Here is a 16,298-nt window from a genome sequence, read left to right as displayed (position 1 = left end):
GGGCAAAAACGTGAAGACAGATTATCTGAATGGTGGCAGATTAGGAAAAGGGGAGGTGCATCGAGACCTGGGTGTCACGGTTCATCAGTCATTGAAAGTTGGCATACAGGTACAGCAGGCTGTGAAGACGACATATGGTATATTGGCCTTCATAGCTAGGGGATTTGAGTATTGGAGCAGGGAGGTCTTACTGCAGGGCCTTGGTGAGGCCTCACCTGGAATATTGTGTTAGTTTTGGTCTCCTAATCTGAGGAAGGACGTTCTTGCTATTGAGGGAGTGCAGCGAAGGTTCACCAGACTGATTCCCGGGTTGGCAGGACTGACATATGAGGAGAGACTGGATCAACTGGGCCTTTAGACACTGGAGTTTAGAAGGATGAGAGGTGGATCTCATAGAAACATGTAAGATTCTGACGGGACGGGACAGGTTAGATGCGGGTAGAATGCTCCCGATGTTGGGGAAGTCCAGAACTAGGGGACACAGTCTTAGGATAAACGGTAGGCCATTTAGGACTGGGATGAGGAGCAACTTCTTCACTCAGAGAGTTGTTAACCTGTGGAATTCCCTGCCGCAGAGAGTTGTTGATGCCAGTTCATTGGATATATTGAAGGAGTTAGATATGGCCCTTATGGCTAAGGGGATCAAGGGGTATGGAGAGAAAGCAGGAAAGGGGTACTGAAGGAATGATCAGCCATGATTTTATTGAATGGTGGTGCAGGCTCAAAGGGCCGAATGGCCTACTCCTGCACCTATTTTCTATGTTTCTATGAAAGTACTAGGCCAGGTGGATAAGGTGGTTAAAGCGGCATATGGAATGCTTGCCTTTATTGGCCGAGGCATAGAATATAAGAGCAGGGAGGTTATGCTTAAATTGTATAAGACTTTGGTTAGGCCACAGCTGGAGTACTGTGTGCAGTTCTGGTCGCCGTATTATAGGAAGGACGTGACTGCACTAGAGAGGGTTTTACTAGGATGCTGCCTGGAATGGAGAATCTTAGTTATGAGGACAGATTGGATAGGCTGGGTTTGTTCTCAGTGGAACAGAGGAGGTTGAGAGGAGTCCTCATTGAGGTGTACAAAATATTGAAGGGCCTGGACATAGTGGATAGTAAGGGTCTATTTCCAATGGTGGAGGGGTCTATTACGAGGGGGCATAGTTTTAAGGTGGTTGTTGGAAGGTTTACAGGGGATTTGAGGGGGGGGGGGGGCTTCTTTACGTCGAGGGTTATGGGGATCTGGAACTCCTTGCCTGGAAGAGTGGTGGACGCAGAAACCCTCACTACTTTTAAGAGATAGTTGGATGGGCACTTAAAGTGCAGTAACGTGCAGGGTTACGGACCTTGAGCTGGTAATTGGGATTAGACTGGATGACCTTTTGTTGGATGGTGCAGATATAATGGTAAGTACTGTAGGGAATAGAATACGGATCTCCTGGACTAGTTTCGATCACCTGGATGGGTCGGAGAGGCATTTCCCCAGAATTTTCTCTCTCTAAATTGGCCTCGGTTTTTGCCCCTCCCAGGAGATCACATGGCTCGGTTGGGGGTGGAGTTTGGAATGTTTCAGTACAAGGGGAGTCGCAGTTGTGTGAGGCGGACTGGTTGGGCTGGGTGCTCTTTGCCTTTCCGTCATTGTTCATAGGTTTATATGTAACCTTTAGGGCTGCTGACCAAGGGCCGTGCGGCTCTTTGCTGGCCGGCGCGGACATGATGGGCCGAGATGGCCTCCTTCTGCGCTGTAAATTTTTATGTTTCTATGTGTTCAGTGACGTTCGAGAATTTGGAGGAAAGCAGAATGCCACTGACTGTCAGTTAACACGGCGTGAGTGTGGTGGCATTGCTCAATGTGCCACACTCTAATTGGGATCCTTTATAAAACAAAGGGATCAATCACTAATAAAAGTGCCTGATGTAACCAGGGGACATGACTCACAGAGCACAGAAAAGTACTCATGCTGCAGGGAACCAGAAGTTGGCATGCCAAGTCCAATTCAATTAACCTCAGATTTACAGGAATGTTCAAATAAATCAGCATCAATTTTCTCAGAATTACAGAGTCAAGGTCCTTTTACATAGGATATACGACAAAGAAGCAGGCCAGTCGGCTCAACCAGTCCATGCCGGCATTTATTCTCCACTCGAGTCTCCTCCCATCTTTCCTCATCCAACTCTCATCAGCATAACCCTCTATTCCCTTCTTCCTCATATGCTTATCTAGCCTCCCCTTAAATGCATCTATAAATTCATCATATTACACAAGTTAAACATTGTAAAGCTTTTTTTTTTCCTCTGCTGATTTTTCTGCACTCCTCTAATGAAACCACTGACTTTTTGCTGAGTGCCTGTTAGCCTCCAGTAACTCACCCAAGTGGCCATTATTCACCTGTGAGCCCTGACGGTGAATGTCAACAGGCTATTTGACTTCAGGGGATATCAGACACAAATTCTATCTTTAGTGGTCACTGAATAGTGATCAGGAGTTGAAAATCTGGCCAATGTCCTCTCTTAAATCCAAGGATAGTGTGGTAAATTGTATAGTCCTGGCTGAAAACAGCTAACACAACACAATCTGAGGAGTGAACCAGGGACTGTTTTCAGATAAATTTCAACGTTGAGGATTACTGTACCTGTACTTCAATAATTTTGCCACAGTTTGGACATATGAAACATTCAATGATATATTGTAGCACTTTTGACGAATGCAAAGAGGAGAATTTTCAATCTCAGTTACGAGTGACAATAACTTTTATCTAATTTTTAAATTTGAACATGTGACGCTTACTCCTGCTCCTACTATCACTTTCTCAATCAGTTCAAGTAAACGTACGCAGGTTCAAAGTTTGAGTGTCTTTAAAAAGGTGTATTTTGGTAAACTTCAAGAAACATATAATTGCACTCAAATCCAAACTTCACAGCAGCTATCACTACCTTGGTAGCTTGACTGTCCACCCAAGAGTCTCCAAAAGTCTTTGGCTGATTTGGTATGGCTGTTAATTCCTTCCTCTATTGTAGCCACATATGGTGCTCTACAGCCAAGGTCCCTTTTAGTCTGAATAAAAGCTGCCAGTTCTGAAGCCTGAAAACAAGAAAATCTCATTAGGAAATACATAGTTACAATTTTATTTGGTGCAGTACATTTATTCAGTTTATTCATTTGTGATTAAAGATTTGAAGAAGAAAATAAATCTAACAGGGGGTGAACATAATCTGCATGGGTACTGAATCAGATTCTGAATTACTACGCATCCGATTCATTCTCCTTATGCAACACATTCTTACGCAGAGATTAAAAAAAACTTAATGGTGAGAATTAAATAAAGGCCCTTTTTCCCCTTGAAATGTTCGTCGACAGATCTGCCGTGTAACTGCCCACATTTTCAGTTTTTATAATTTACAGAATTTGGCCCCAGAATTAAAACTGCTAATGTAGCATAAAGCATGAATTTACTATAAGAGGTAAAAGGTGAAAATGATGCAACTGATATCATGACCAAAGAAGGGTCAGTTTGTGATACGTTACATATAACGTCAGAAGTGTGAAACTGCTTCTTTGAAAACTGATCGAAAAGGTTAACAGACATCACTTAACAGTTAACCCCGGTGCATAAATGCACAATTAATTCTACAATACTTTGGGGACTCTTGCATCAAATGCAGTGCGCTGATTATATTTTGTACTAAATCTCTTCACTGTAACTGACTTCACTCCGGTTTTGTTTTGCCAAATAGTTTACAAAAGCCTAGCAAATCACACTGTATTACAAGTGCAACTTTTATCGCAATCATCTCAAAAATCTTGGCAGAATTCTAACTAAAAGTTGGATGACAAAATAAATTTACTGAAACCCTTGAACTGTACTTGGGCGGCCCATTGTGTTCATTTGTTTATTTCTTGCATCATGCATAAAGGAAGTGTGACAAAAAGATCACACTTCTGTTCGTTCTATGTTTTTCTTTGAAATTTGCAACTACTGACTGTTTCAAAAGTGCTGTATCCTGAGGAAGCTTTTGCATCCTGTTAAATTGGTCTTTTCACAGCCTCTAGAATGACAGGAAAGCTAGATATCCAGATATGCCACTAAACAAATCTACAAACAAGCTCATGGAATACATGACTTGTGAAATCATGCCTCGTGCAGACATCTGGCAGGAAATATTGTTTATGGTATATGGTGAGATTTTCTATGACCAGCCTTTTAATTTACATTCGTGAAAGCAGTTCAGAGACACGGAAACTTTGTGAGGATAGAATATGATGTTTGTTTACACAGACTGACCTTGGCTTTTTCGATGACATTGGTAAATTCTCCTGTCCACAGGAAACAGTGCTGAGGAGCTAGCAGCAAAAAACAGTCTCCACTATTCAGTGATGGTGCCCTTGGTTCCACCAATCTGGTTTGAATATGCCTCCGTCCTAAGAGGTAAAGTTAGGAAGGCAAGTTCAAATCAATGTGGTACCGGATAACTGCTTACAACACAAGGACAGCTTGAGTGTTTAGGTTTCTTTTGGCTTCTTATAACTTTAGTTCCATCAGCTTTAACTAAACTTTTAAAGAATGAAAATAAGGTAGCCCTAGCAAATTAATCTTTATGTTCTGTATTTATGGCAGCTTGTACATTACATTTTTATTTTTTTTTTGATTTTGACTTTTAGGCTGAATTCTTGTGTTCAAGTTAAAAGATGTTGGTGCTGTAATGGAGCAGCTTTCCACCTTGTATGATACAATTGATTATACAAGTTCAGATATAGTACAGTCCAAAGGAAGAGTTAAGCTCTTTATCAATTTGCCTTAATATCAACTTAATGACCATTACAAAATCTGTGAGACTTGCATCATTTCACTTATTAGCTCTTCTTATAGACTCAGACTGCTAATTTGTCCTGAGTTATGGATAGTTTTGTGCCCACTAAGAACTCAAACTCACTTTGTTTAATATTTACAGCCAGAGAGGAACATTTTATTCGATCAAGGTGGGCTGCATTCATATCCACTTCCTGGGGTGAAGGGAGTGTGCTATCCTACTGTTGACAATTATTTTTTATATAAAATGAAAATGTGAATTTATCAAGATAGAAAATATTTCCCTTTTTGTACCAAGTGCTGGATTCCTGGTCCAGCTCCATCTACCTAGAACCAATGATATATCTGGAGCCTAAACTAAGAAGTGCCCCATTTATGCACTAGTAGGATGTTTTCCTGTTCTTTTTGCCCAACAACCATCCCCATCTCATCCCCATCTCTGAATGAGATTTCCAAAATGACTCAATGAATGTTGTTCCTTATTATCACACTCATTAGTAACTGGGCCAAGACTACCCAAACTTATTCCATTAAAAAAAGAACTTGCATTTATATAGCGCATTTCACACCCTCAAGTCGCCTCAAAGTGCTTACAACCAATTCATTACTTTTGAAATTATGTCACTGTCGTCATGTAGGAAGATATGGCAGCCAATCTTCACACATCACAGGCCACAAACAGCAACCAGCTAAATGATAACCGGTTTTAGTGATGTTAGTTGAGGAATAAATGTTGGCCAGGACACCCAGAACTCCCCTACTCTTCTTCAAATGGATCCATTGGATGCTTTTATGGTCACCTGAGCAGGCAGACAGGGCCTCAGTTTGATAGAGTGCAGTACTCCCTCAGTACAACACTGAAGAGTCAGTCTGGATCTTTGGAGTAGGGCTTGAATGCACAACGTTCTGACTTGGGCAACAGTGTTATCAATCTTACAATCAGAGGGGGATCATTGTAACTCCTTATTCTGGCCAGGATTTCAACCTAGTTCCCAAGGTACAAACTGCTGGGTCACCCTTGCTTTCTCATTTTAATTGACGTTTTATTTAATTCCTATTCTGTTTAAAAAAAAACATTATGCGCAATCTTTTCTTCACTACTGAACACCATATTAGAAACATTTTTCCATGATCCAAAAATGCAACTAAAACAGCATCCAGATTATCAGAGAAAATACTGCTCAAAATTGACTTTGCACAGCGATAGCACTTCTCTCTTTTCCCCTCTCCTCCACAGAAATGCTGCTGGTCTGGATTATGTTTCTAGGTATGAAACAGACAGTTATGATCATTTAGTAAATCACTACATCAGCAATGTTTCCATTTTCTTTTAAGGATTTGTTTTGATTTAAACTGCCTTGTGTGCCATCAGAAATTGCACAGGCACATGGGAATACTTTTGTGAAAGATTGAGGAAAAGTTGGGAGCCCTTTAATAGTACAATGAACTTCTGACCTTTAATCTGCAGCAACATCAGCTTTTTGAATGGCACAGCACTGTTGTTTGACACTTGTTCTGTTAAATTCACATTACGGAGGTTGACACTGCTGAAGTCCTCTTTGCTCGCCAGCCCAGCTAAAGCCACTTCTGATAAGTTAGAGTTTTTCGACACTGGCAAAAAGATGAAAAGGAGAATCAACACTGCTGCTGGAATTGCATTGCTCCCTAGAGGAAGTTATATGAAAAAGTTATATGACATTATAGCTATTACAGAAACATGGCTGAAAGAGGGGCTGGTGTGGCAGATCAATATTCCTGACTACAGGATTTTTAGATAAGATAGAGAGGAAGGTAAAAAAAAAAAGGGGGGGGGGGTTGCGGTACTGATTAAAGAAACTATTACAGCGGTGAGAGGGGATATGTTAGAGGGATCATCAAATGAGGCCATATGGGTCGAATTGAAAAATAAAAAAGGAGCGGTCACACTGCTGGCCAATATTAGAGCCCCAAACAGTGGGAGGGAGATAGAGGAGCAACTATGTAGGCAAATTGCTGTGAATTCTAAAAACCATAGGGTAGTAATAGTAGGGGATTTTAACTATCCAAATATTGATGGGGACAAATTTAGTGTGAAGAGTATACAGGGTGCGGAATTCTTGAAATGCATTCAAGAGAACCTTTTTAGTCAGTATGTAGCAAGCCCAACACAAGAGGCCGCGGTCTTGGATTTAGTTTTGGGAAATGAAGCTGGGCAGGTTGAAGGGGTATTAGTGGGAGAGCACTTGGGTGCCAGTGACCATAATTCAGTCAGATTCAAGTTGGTTATGGATAAGGACAAGAATAGGCCTAGAATAAAAGTTCCAAATTGGGGAAAAGCTAATTTTGCTAAGTTAAGGAGTGATTTGGCCACGGTGGACTGGAAACAGCTACTTGTGGGTAAATCAGTGTCGGAACAGTGGGAGGCTTTTAAGGAGGAGATCCGGAAGGCTCAGGCCAAACATGTGCCCTTAAAGAAAAAGGCTGGGAAAAATAATTCGAGAACTCCCTGGATGTCTAGGGACTTACACGGGAGGATTAAGAAAAAAATGGACGCTTATGTCATATATCAATGGCTAAATACTATAGAATCTTTAGAGGAATATAGAAAGTTAGGAGGCAAAATTAAAAAGGATATTAGGATATTAGGAATGCTAAGAGAGAGCACGAGAAATTCTTGGCCAGTAAAATTAAGGAAAACCCCAAGATATTCTATAAATATATTAAGAGTAAGAGGGTAACTAAAGAAAGGGCAGGGCCTATTAGAGACCATGAGGGTAATCTTTGTGTGGAGGTGGACGATGTTGGGAGGGTTCTTAATGAATACTTTCCATCTGTTTTCACAAAGGAAAGGGGCAATGCAGATACTGCTATCGAGGAGGAGTGTGATATTCTGGATGAAATAAATATAGAGAGGGGAAGTATTAAAGGGTTTAGCAGCTTTAAAAGTAGATAAGTCCCCAAGCCCGGATGAAATGCATCGCAGGCTGTTGAGCGAAGTAAAAGAGGAAATAGCAGAGGCCTTGACCATCAATTCAGTTAAAGGGGAAGGCCGCTGCGAACTCTGCAGCCACGTTAGTGGCACCTACTGGGCCACCAGGGAGGATTTCGGCCGGGCCAGTGGTCCGGCACCCAAGAGGGTGAACCCATGGCCTCGATTGTCGTGCTGACCTCGGAGTTGGCTGACAATTAAAATAAAATGGCGGCTGCAGCAGTGCGCCTTCCCCTTTAAGGGCAGACGCACCGCCCAGTCAAAAGAAGCTTCCCGCCGTGGAAAGCTGTCGGGGACACGGAGCGGCAACCGATCCGCTCCCCTGGGGCAATTTCCCACGCGGGGCGGAAAGAGTGTCATTGCCAGTCGGTAAGGGGTCGACAGAGTGGGAACGCGGGCGGGGCGGGAACGTCCACTGCCCCAAAAATAAATGAGGGCAATGTCGTGATTTACAGCGACTGATTTTGCCCTCTATAGCTCTTCCAGAGAGCCAGGCAAGGAACAGGAGGAAGTAAGCTACAAGTTAGGCATATATAGGTATACAACATTTTTTTTCCACATCTGGGTTACCTTTCTAGCACTTTTCAGCCAAGAATCATATTTATTTTCTATATAAATTGTGGACAATGACATCCTTGAGAAATTGAATTGTTTTCCAATTGGGCAGCAGTGTTAGCATTGAACATTCGGCTATAGGACAGACAGAATAATGTTCTTTCTACACTATCTCAATGTTTACCCTCGCTAACCGCATCCTTGACTTATTGGGATTAACTTTTTCCTCCTTTCCCACACTAATTATCTTTATGTCTGCTGAATCAGATTGCAAATGTGTGGGTAGTTTTGTGGTCCAGTCCCAACAAGAGCTGAGTTAGCAGTGCTCAAACTTATTTTGCGTACAACCACAGGGAGCAGGGTATAATCCCAAATGTCTGGCTGGATTCAACAGTTCCACAGATGAAAGGACCGGGGAATTAGTAATGGGGAACATGGAGATGGCAGAAACTCTGAACAAATATTTTGTATCAGTCTTTACGGTAGAGGACACTAACAATATCCTAACAGTGGATAGTCAAGGGGCTATGGGGGGAGGAACTTAACACAATCAATCAATCACTAAGGAGGTAAGATAATGGTACTAAAGGCGGATAAATCCCCTGGACCTGATGGTTTGCATCCTCGGGTCTTGAGAAGTAGCAGCAGGGATAGTGGATGCATTGGTTGTAATTTACCAAAATTCCCTGGATTCTGGGTAGGCAGATTGGAAAACTGCAAATGTAACGCCCCTATTTAAAAAAGGAGGCAGACAAAATTCAGGAATCTATAGACCAGTTAGCCTAACATCTGTGGTTGGGAAAATGTTGGAGTCCATTATTAAAGAAGCAGTAGCAGGACATTTGGAAAAAGATAATTCACTCAGGCAGAGTCAGCATGGATTGATGAAGGAGAAGTCAGGTTTGACAAATTTGCTGGAATTCTTTGAGGATGTAACGAACAGGGTGGATAAAGAGGAACCAGTGGATGTTATGTATTTGGACTGCGAGAAGGCATTTGACAAGGTGCCACATAAAAGGTTACTGCACAAGATAAAAGTTCACGGGGTTGAGGGTAATATATTAGCATGGATAGAGGATTGGCTAACTAACAGAAAACAGAAAGTCGGAATAAATGGTTCATTCTCGGGTTGGCAATCAGTAACTAGTGGGGATCAATGATGGGACCTCAATTATTTACAATCTATATTAATGACTTGGAAGAAGGGACCACGTGTAACGAAGCCAAGTTTGCTGACGATAAAGATGGGAGGAAAAGCAATGAATGAGAGGAGGTCACAAAAATCTGCAAAAGGACATAGACAGGCTAAGTGAGTGGCCAACAATTTGGCAGATGGAGTATAATTCTTGAAAGTGTGAGGTTATGTACTTTGGCAGAAAAAAAAATCAAAGAGCAAGTTATTATTTAAATGGAGAAAAATTGCAAAGTGCTGCAGTACAGCGGGACCTGGGGGTACTTGTGCATGAAACACAAAAGGTTAGTATGCAGGTACAGCAAGTGATCAGGAAGGCCAATGGGATCTTGGCTTTTATTGGAAAGGGGATGGAGTGTAAAAGCAAGGAAATCTTGCTACAGTTATACAAGGTATTGGTGAGGCCACACCTGGAATACTGCGTGCAGTTTTGGTTTCCATATTTACGAAAGGATATACTTGCTTTGGAGGCAGTTCAGAGAAGGTTCACTAGGTTGATTCCGGAGATGAGGGGGTTGACTTATGAGGAAAGGTCGAGTAGGTTGGGCCTCTACTCATTGGAATTCAGATGAAAGAAAGCAAATGGCTTTTACATTAAACTTACTTTTTTCCACTCTCATTCTCTTTGACTCCATAAATGCTATGTTCAACCGCTGTTCTGTATATTCATGTCGGATGTCATCTCTTGCAGCAAGCATTTTAAGTGGATTACGTGAAGACTGTACTTTGCGTGTTGGTTTTATAGCCCGTTTGTGTTCTGCTACTGCAGAGGTCAGCCTAGAAGAGAAAGAAAGTAAGTTTCTGTCATGTCTTCCTATTTCTCTCCATCTCTCTCTCTCTTCCCACCACCATCAAAATTATTGGGCAATAAATGCTGGCCTTGCTAGCGATATCCATAATCCCGAGAATGAATAGAAAGCCCCCTCAGCTATTTGAGACCGCGGTTCAAGAAAGCTTTCTCCTTCAAATGTGCAGCCCTAGACGTGACAATCTGTTGCTACAATGCAAATAATCAAACAGTTCTTCTACTTTGGTGAGGCAGGGACAGTGTAGATCAAACATTCTTTTCCCAACCCCTTCAGATGGAACACATCACAACTGTTCACTCTTTAAAAAAAAAAATACAAATGAGTAATTTTCTAAATTAAGTTGAATGACTGAGTAGTACAGTTGCACCTAAAATTCAGAAGGCATGTCATTTTAATCGGTATCATACTTTGGTATATCAGGATCAAAAATGGCATCAAGATCCTCTTCGTCAATCTCCACAGCTCCTGGCTGAATGACAAATGTATTTGTATGTCTGTAGAATCTGGCAAAGGTTTCTTCATCATCGGGTCTCATTACTTCCTTTACAGACTGTCCAGTTACAGTTATCACAGCATCCTGTTGCCCTGGTACTGCAGGACAAATGTTCAACATAGTCAACAGCAAAACAGAAAACATGGAACATGCAAATACTTGACACTCGCCTACAAAAATAGATTGCAAAAAAAAAAAAGGAGCACAGTCAGAAATCCATCAGACCTAACATGACCATCATCAGGAGCGGGAATCATTCACATCAGAACCAACAAGAAATTGAAAATGTCCACTAGAAACTCATCTTACTTCATCCCATATGGTCACAAAAACAAGGGAGCCCATCAATAAATCTGTTTTGACATTTGGACACATTGCACATTCTCTGCAGATAATCAACTGCATGGCCACTATCCACTTCCTGCAAATGGTTGTGACTACACAAGTGCTTTTGTCTGTTAAGCTAATTAAAATGTTTTGCACATGCTTTATAGTAGAACCATATTTGAATTTTAGAGGGCAAACATGCTTGCATTTTTACATAAATTTGCTCAATGTTTTCTAGGTCCTGCATTACAGCAGTGACTACACTTCAAAAAGTAATGTAAAGCGCTCTGGGATATCCCGAGGTCGTGAAAGACACTATATAAATGGAAGTCTTTCTTTTCTTTCTTTAATGTTTTCTGAGTCCGATATAAATGACTAAAATTATATTTATAGTCACGTATTTAGAAAATGCTTAAAGGGAACAAAGGCACATTAGTTATATTCCCAAAGCTGCATGTGTCAGGTTTACATATCCTATACAAGACCCAGGAGATCATTCTCTAGACCAACTGCTGCAGAATTGCTTATAATCTTATACAAGATGTAAAAGTAGATAAACAATGACCTGTTAATGGACTATAAAAAAAGACAAGCAATTACTTACTTCTGTTCTGCAGTTTGCCCAAGAATGACTCCAGTTTATCAAGCTTCCTGTCGGTTTCCAGCAGCAAATCAGGTCTGACCTCAATTTCTAGACAAGAAAAAAAATAGGACATAAATGAAAAGGATTTTGCAGGTCATTTTCAAAAACTAAAGGGACACTGCCTTCATGAACGAGCACTTCAAGTTTTTTTTGGTTAGGGGAGGGGACAAAGCCATGAGAACTATTATTTTCATCATAGTAATGGTCACACATGATGCAATTAAGCACATTAAAAATTTCACGATTTCATGAAAACTTTGCCCCTTTAAAGATTTGCATCTCTTACCTTCTTGTGGTTTTGAAATGACTGGGGCATTGTTCTTTATCTTGCATGAAAGAGGTGAAGATACTGGACTCATGAATGTGGGCGAAGCCAAACCTGTAGTGGAAAGAAAACACTGATATATTAGGATATAATAAATGACAATGCTCAGTTAAGTTCATACAAGTTTATACTTCTAACCATATATACCGCAGGATTTTTCCTGATTATCTTTCTATGGGATAAATTTTTGTAGCATGATTTATCAAGTCAGCTGGACAAGTGTAAAGAATCTGAGAAACTGAATCTAAAACATTAAAAAATTAGCATCGATAACAATTATAACTATTTGAAATAAAGCCAGAGGCCGCTTAGCAAAGGAAAACAAGGGTAAACCTTCAATATTATCGCACTGATATGCAACAATATTAATTACAGATTTGCTTTATATGGAAACCTCATCAAAACAATGGGCCCAAGTTTCCACACGATAAAAAACGGGCGCCCCTCCGAGTTGGGCGCCCGTTTTTCGCGCCTAAAACGGCGCCGGAAAAAAAACTTGCGATTCTGGAGAGCCCTGCAGCTCCTTGTCTATTTGGCGCGGCGCCCAGGGGGGCGGAGCCTACACTCGCGCCGATTTTGTAAGTGGGAGGGGGCGGGTACTATTTAAATTAGTTTTTTTCCTGCCGGCAACGCTGCGTGTGTGTGTTGGAGCGTTCGCGCACGCGCAGTGTGAAGGAAACATTGGCACTCGGCCATTTTTGTAGTTCTTTGTAGCTGTTTAATTTTTGAACATTTTTTTAATAAAACCACATTGCCATCAGCACTGAGGCTTCCTGCTTACTGCCCCTCCCTCCCTCCCGTTCGCGGGAACGATGCTGAGCTGACTGTAAGGCTTCCACCTCAAGTGGAAGGCTGGTTACTGCCTGCCTGCCCCTCCCTCCCTCCCGTTTGCGGGAATGACACTGAGCTGACTGTAAGGCTTCCACCTCAAGTGGAAGGCTGCTTGCTGCCTGCCCCTCCCTCCCTCCCGTTCGCGGGAACGACGCCACATCGCTGAGCTGACTGAAGCACTTTCACACAGGTAGGAAGATGGTTTATTTAATCTTTTCTTTGCTTATAAATGTTTATTCAGGTTGGATTTATTTGTATAATATTTGTAGAAGTATAAATAAGGATTGATTGTAGAATTTAATGACTTCCCTTCCACCCCCCTCCCCCCCACCTCGTTCTGGATGCCTAATTTGTAACCTGCGCCTGATTTTTTAATGTGTAGAACAGGTTTTTTCAGTTCTACAAAAATCTTCACTTGCTCCATTCTAAGTTAGTTTGGAGTACGTTTTCACTGTGGAAACTTTGAAATCAGGCGTCAGTGGCCGGACATGCCCCCTTTTGAAGAAAAAATTCTGTTCCAAAGTAAAACTGTTCTACCTGACTAGAACTGCAGAAAAAAAAATGTGGAGAATTGCGATTTCTAAGATAGTCCGTTCTCCACCAGTGGCTCCAAAAAATCAGGCGCAAATCATGTGGAAACTTGGGCCCAATGTGTTGTAACATTACCTCTGGCATGGTCTACTTTGAAGTCGAAAAGCTAAAGCACAGTTTTTGCTGCAGTCAACACCTGAATCAGTTTGGGCACATGTCAGTTTAGCCAATTTCCTTTGGAAAATGTTTTCCTGCAATAGAATAACTGGGCCACTGAGATGTCCTGGATACATCAAACAAGTGCAAAGGGACTCTTTTGTGATCTTGGTGAAATACCAACAATATCTCCATCAAATATTTTTAGAATGCTGCTGGATTATCGTTAAAAACCCAACTGGCTCACGTACTCTTCAGCAAATGGAACCTGCTACCCCTACGCTGCACCATGCTACATGGTTGACTCTTAATGCCCTCAGAGCAACTAAGCTTTGATAAATTCTGCCTGGCTAGCATTGCCCGCATCCCAAGAACAAAGAAGAAAAACATGTTTTCCATTCACGTAGCTTAGGTGCTGATTTGAAAGTATTAATGTTTTTGAGAAGGTGAGAAGAGATTGTATTGCTTAGGGGAATAGGTCATAGAGGATACTTTCATCAGTACACTCTCCCATTGAAATCAACGTGAACATGAGCATTTGAAAGCCACGCACACATTGTCACCGGTGTGCTTCAGAAATGAGGGCTGCGATTTTTCCTACCGGGTCGGAAGTGAGGCGGGAGACTTTGGGTGCGTGCTAGAACCTTGCTCCTGGTTGCAGCCCGCTCTATCCAAGTGATTTTAAGTGGTTGAGGCTTGTCATGCCTGCCCTGTGAAGTTCCCAGCCAATTAAAAGGAAGTGGGTCTGATGAAGTAACTTGACATGTCATCAGCCGGTTTCCTTAAAGGGACCATGGACACATTCATTTTGACAGTTGTGCTGTCAGTGTTCTACAGCATTGTGGTGCTGCAAACACTGAAGCATTGCACAAAGGTGCACAGGCTCTCCCATCACTCCCTCCAGACGCTTATAGAGGGAGTCACAGCACATGGAGAGGTTCTCTTCCCTTCCAATGGGCGGGAGACACCTCCCCAGGACACAATGCAGCTTGGTTGCATATTGCACAGGAGGGCACATGCAGGGATGTCATCGGGAGGAACTGGCTACAGTGGCGCAAACCTTTCAATGACCTCAGTAGATCACGAAACGTTACTGTAAAGTCACACTTAACCTCACCCTGCTATGCCACTCATCATATCCCAGTCACTCTGCCTTCCCTACCCAGCTCCTGCACATCTTTACTCACACCAACTTACCTTGCATCACCACCAATCCCTCTCTCTATCTACCTCTCACGAGTCACCCCTCACATTCACCCTCATCCTTGTCCTATCACACCATCACAACAACACAAGGGTAGGCACTTGGGTCTTTTAGCCAATGTTCATGTAGAGATTCTGCTAATGTGTTGTCAAACACTGAAATCTTTATTTTGAACACTTTGCTTTCTTGGGACAGATGTGTGTGAATCTTTGGAAGTGGCTTAGTGAGTTGTAGTGAATGGTGAGACACAAGGGTACCCCCTGCAATGGTGATGAGTGTGAAGGGAATGGCTTGGGCATTGCAAGGATGCTTCATGATGCTGGTGTGGGATGGTGCCAACTTGGCGCATCATGTGGCAGCAGGGTGCACAGCGTCAAGTGAAGTATTCCTGGCGTCCTGGGCAGCAATGTGGTTGCGTGCTGATGCCCTGTGCAGCATCAGTTGATTGCGGAGAAGATTGATGTTGTTGTTGGTGATGCTGGTGTTGGGGCCGATCGTGGTGGGATTCTGAGGACCAAGGTGAGATTTTTTTCAAGGGCATTGATGCTGATCGAATAGATGGCAGCTGAGGTTGAGATGACAGAAGTGATCTGTCAATGGTGAGAGAGGTTACTCCAAGGAGGTGACACTGGATAGAGTTCACTGTCTCCATAAAACTGCAAAGTGTATTTCAAATCCTGAAGGCTGCAGCTTCTAAGATTGGAAATTGCACAGCTGTGAAATGGTCGCTTTTATACCACTGGTCAAACCAATCCAGATTTGTTGATGTCTGAGGGATGAGAACCTCAAATAACTTGGAAAAATCCTTTGGACCTGGTAAAATACTGCTTAAATAGCTTTAAGCAGCTTCTTAACCAGCACAATTGCCTGACATGTCGCTTAGTGCCGGGTCTGCAATCCACAGGCAAAGCCGGCCCTTTGAAAATTCACAAGGATGTGGGTTCAGAGTGCACTTCCGCCTCGTTGTCAATCACAGTCATTTTGACAGCAGGCCCACCTCCAAACTCACAGTCACAGGGCTGGTAAGATTCCGGCTGAGAAGTCGACATCAAGTTGGTGAAAGAGTTAGGAGAGCTGACCAAAACTGAGGTTGAAAAGAGGCTTCAAAAAAGCTTTTAAAAGTGAAGAAAGGGGTAGGAAGGTAGAAGCATTTAGATAGGAGAGTACCAGACAGTATAGCCAAGATAGATGACAGTTCTACCACCAAGGGTGGAATAGAGAGAGAGATTCACAGGAGGTCAGAATTGGAGAACCAGAGGCTGGAAGATGATCAAATCTGGGAATGGATAAGAGTAGAAACCAAGTAGTATTTGTTAGAGAGTTATGTCAGAGCAGATAGAGTACTGAGTGGCTGCCCCAGGCATTGGTTTACTAATTTACATTAACAACCTGTTTTCAGAAGATCAATGCAAACTGGTCAAATTTGTACACAATATCAAACCAGGAGGGATGCTTGAATCTA

The 16,298-nt window shown here is 42.3% G+C and overlaps 1 protein-coding gene across 16 annotated transcripts in view; it reads right to left on the bottom strand.

Moving 5' to 3' along the window:
- Nucleotides 1–16,298, bottom strand: part of svila (supervillin a) — a 183,900-nt gene that overhangs the window by 56,437 nt on the left and 111,165 nt on the right. For all 16 annotated transcript variants that reach the window (XM_070881500.1, XM_070881502.1, XM_070881505.1 and 13 more), the window contains 7 exons: nt 12,076–12,168; nt 11,751–11,837; nt 10,734–10,917; nt 10,122–10,294; nt 6,258–6,413; nt 4,278–4,414; nt 2,929–3,076 (listed from right to left, as the gene is read on the bottom strand). In XM_070881500.1, the coding sequence (XP_070737601.1) occupies nt 2,929–3,076; nt 4,278–4,414; nt 6,258–6,413; nt 10,122–10,294; nt 10,734–10,917; nt 11,751–11,837; nt 12,076–12,168 (978 nt within the window). The remainder of the gene's footprint in view (nt 1–2,928; nt 3,077–4,277; nt 4,415–6,257; nt 6,414–10,121; nt 10,295–10,733; nt 10,918–11,750; nt 11,838–12,075; nt 12,169–16,298) is intronic.

The sequence above is a fragment of the Pristiophorus japonicus genome, chromosome 5 (genome assembly GCF_044704955.1).
Source record: "Pristiophorus japonicus isolate sPriJap1 chromosome 5, sPriJap1.hap1, whole genome shotgun sequence".
Taxonomy (NCBI): Eukaryota; Metazoa; Chordata; class Chondrichthyes; family Pristiophoridae; genus Pristiophorus; species Pristiophorus japonicus.
This window is presented reverse-complemented; position numbering and strand designations above follow the sequence as displayed.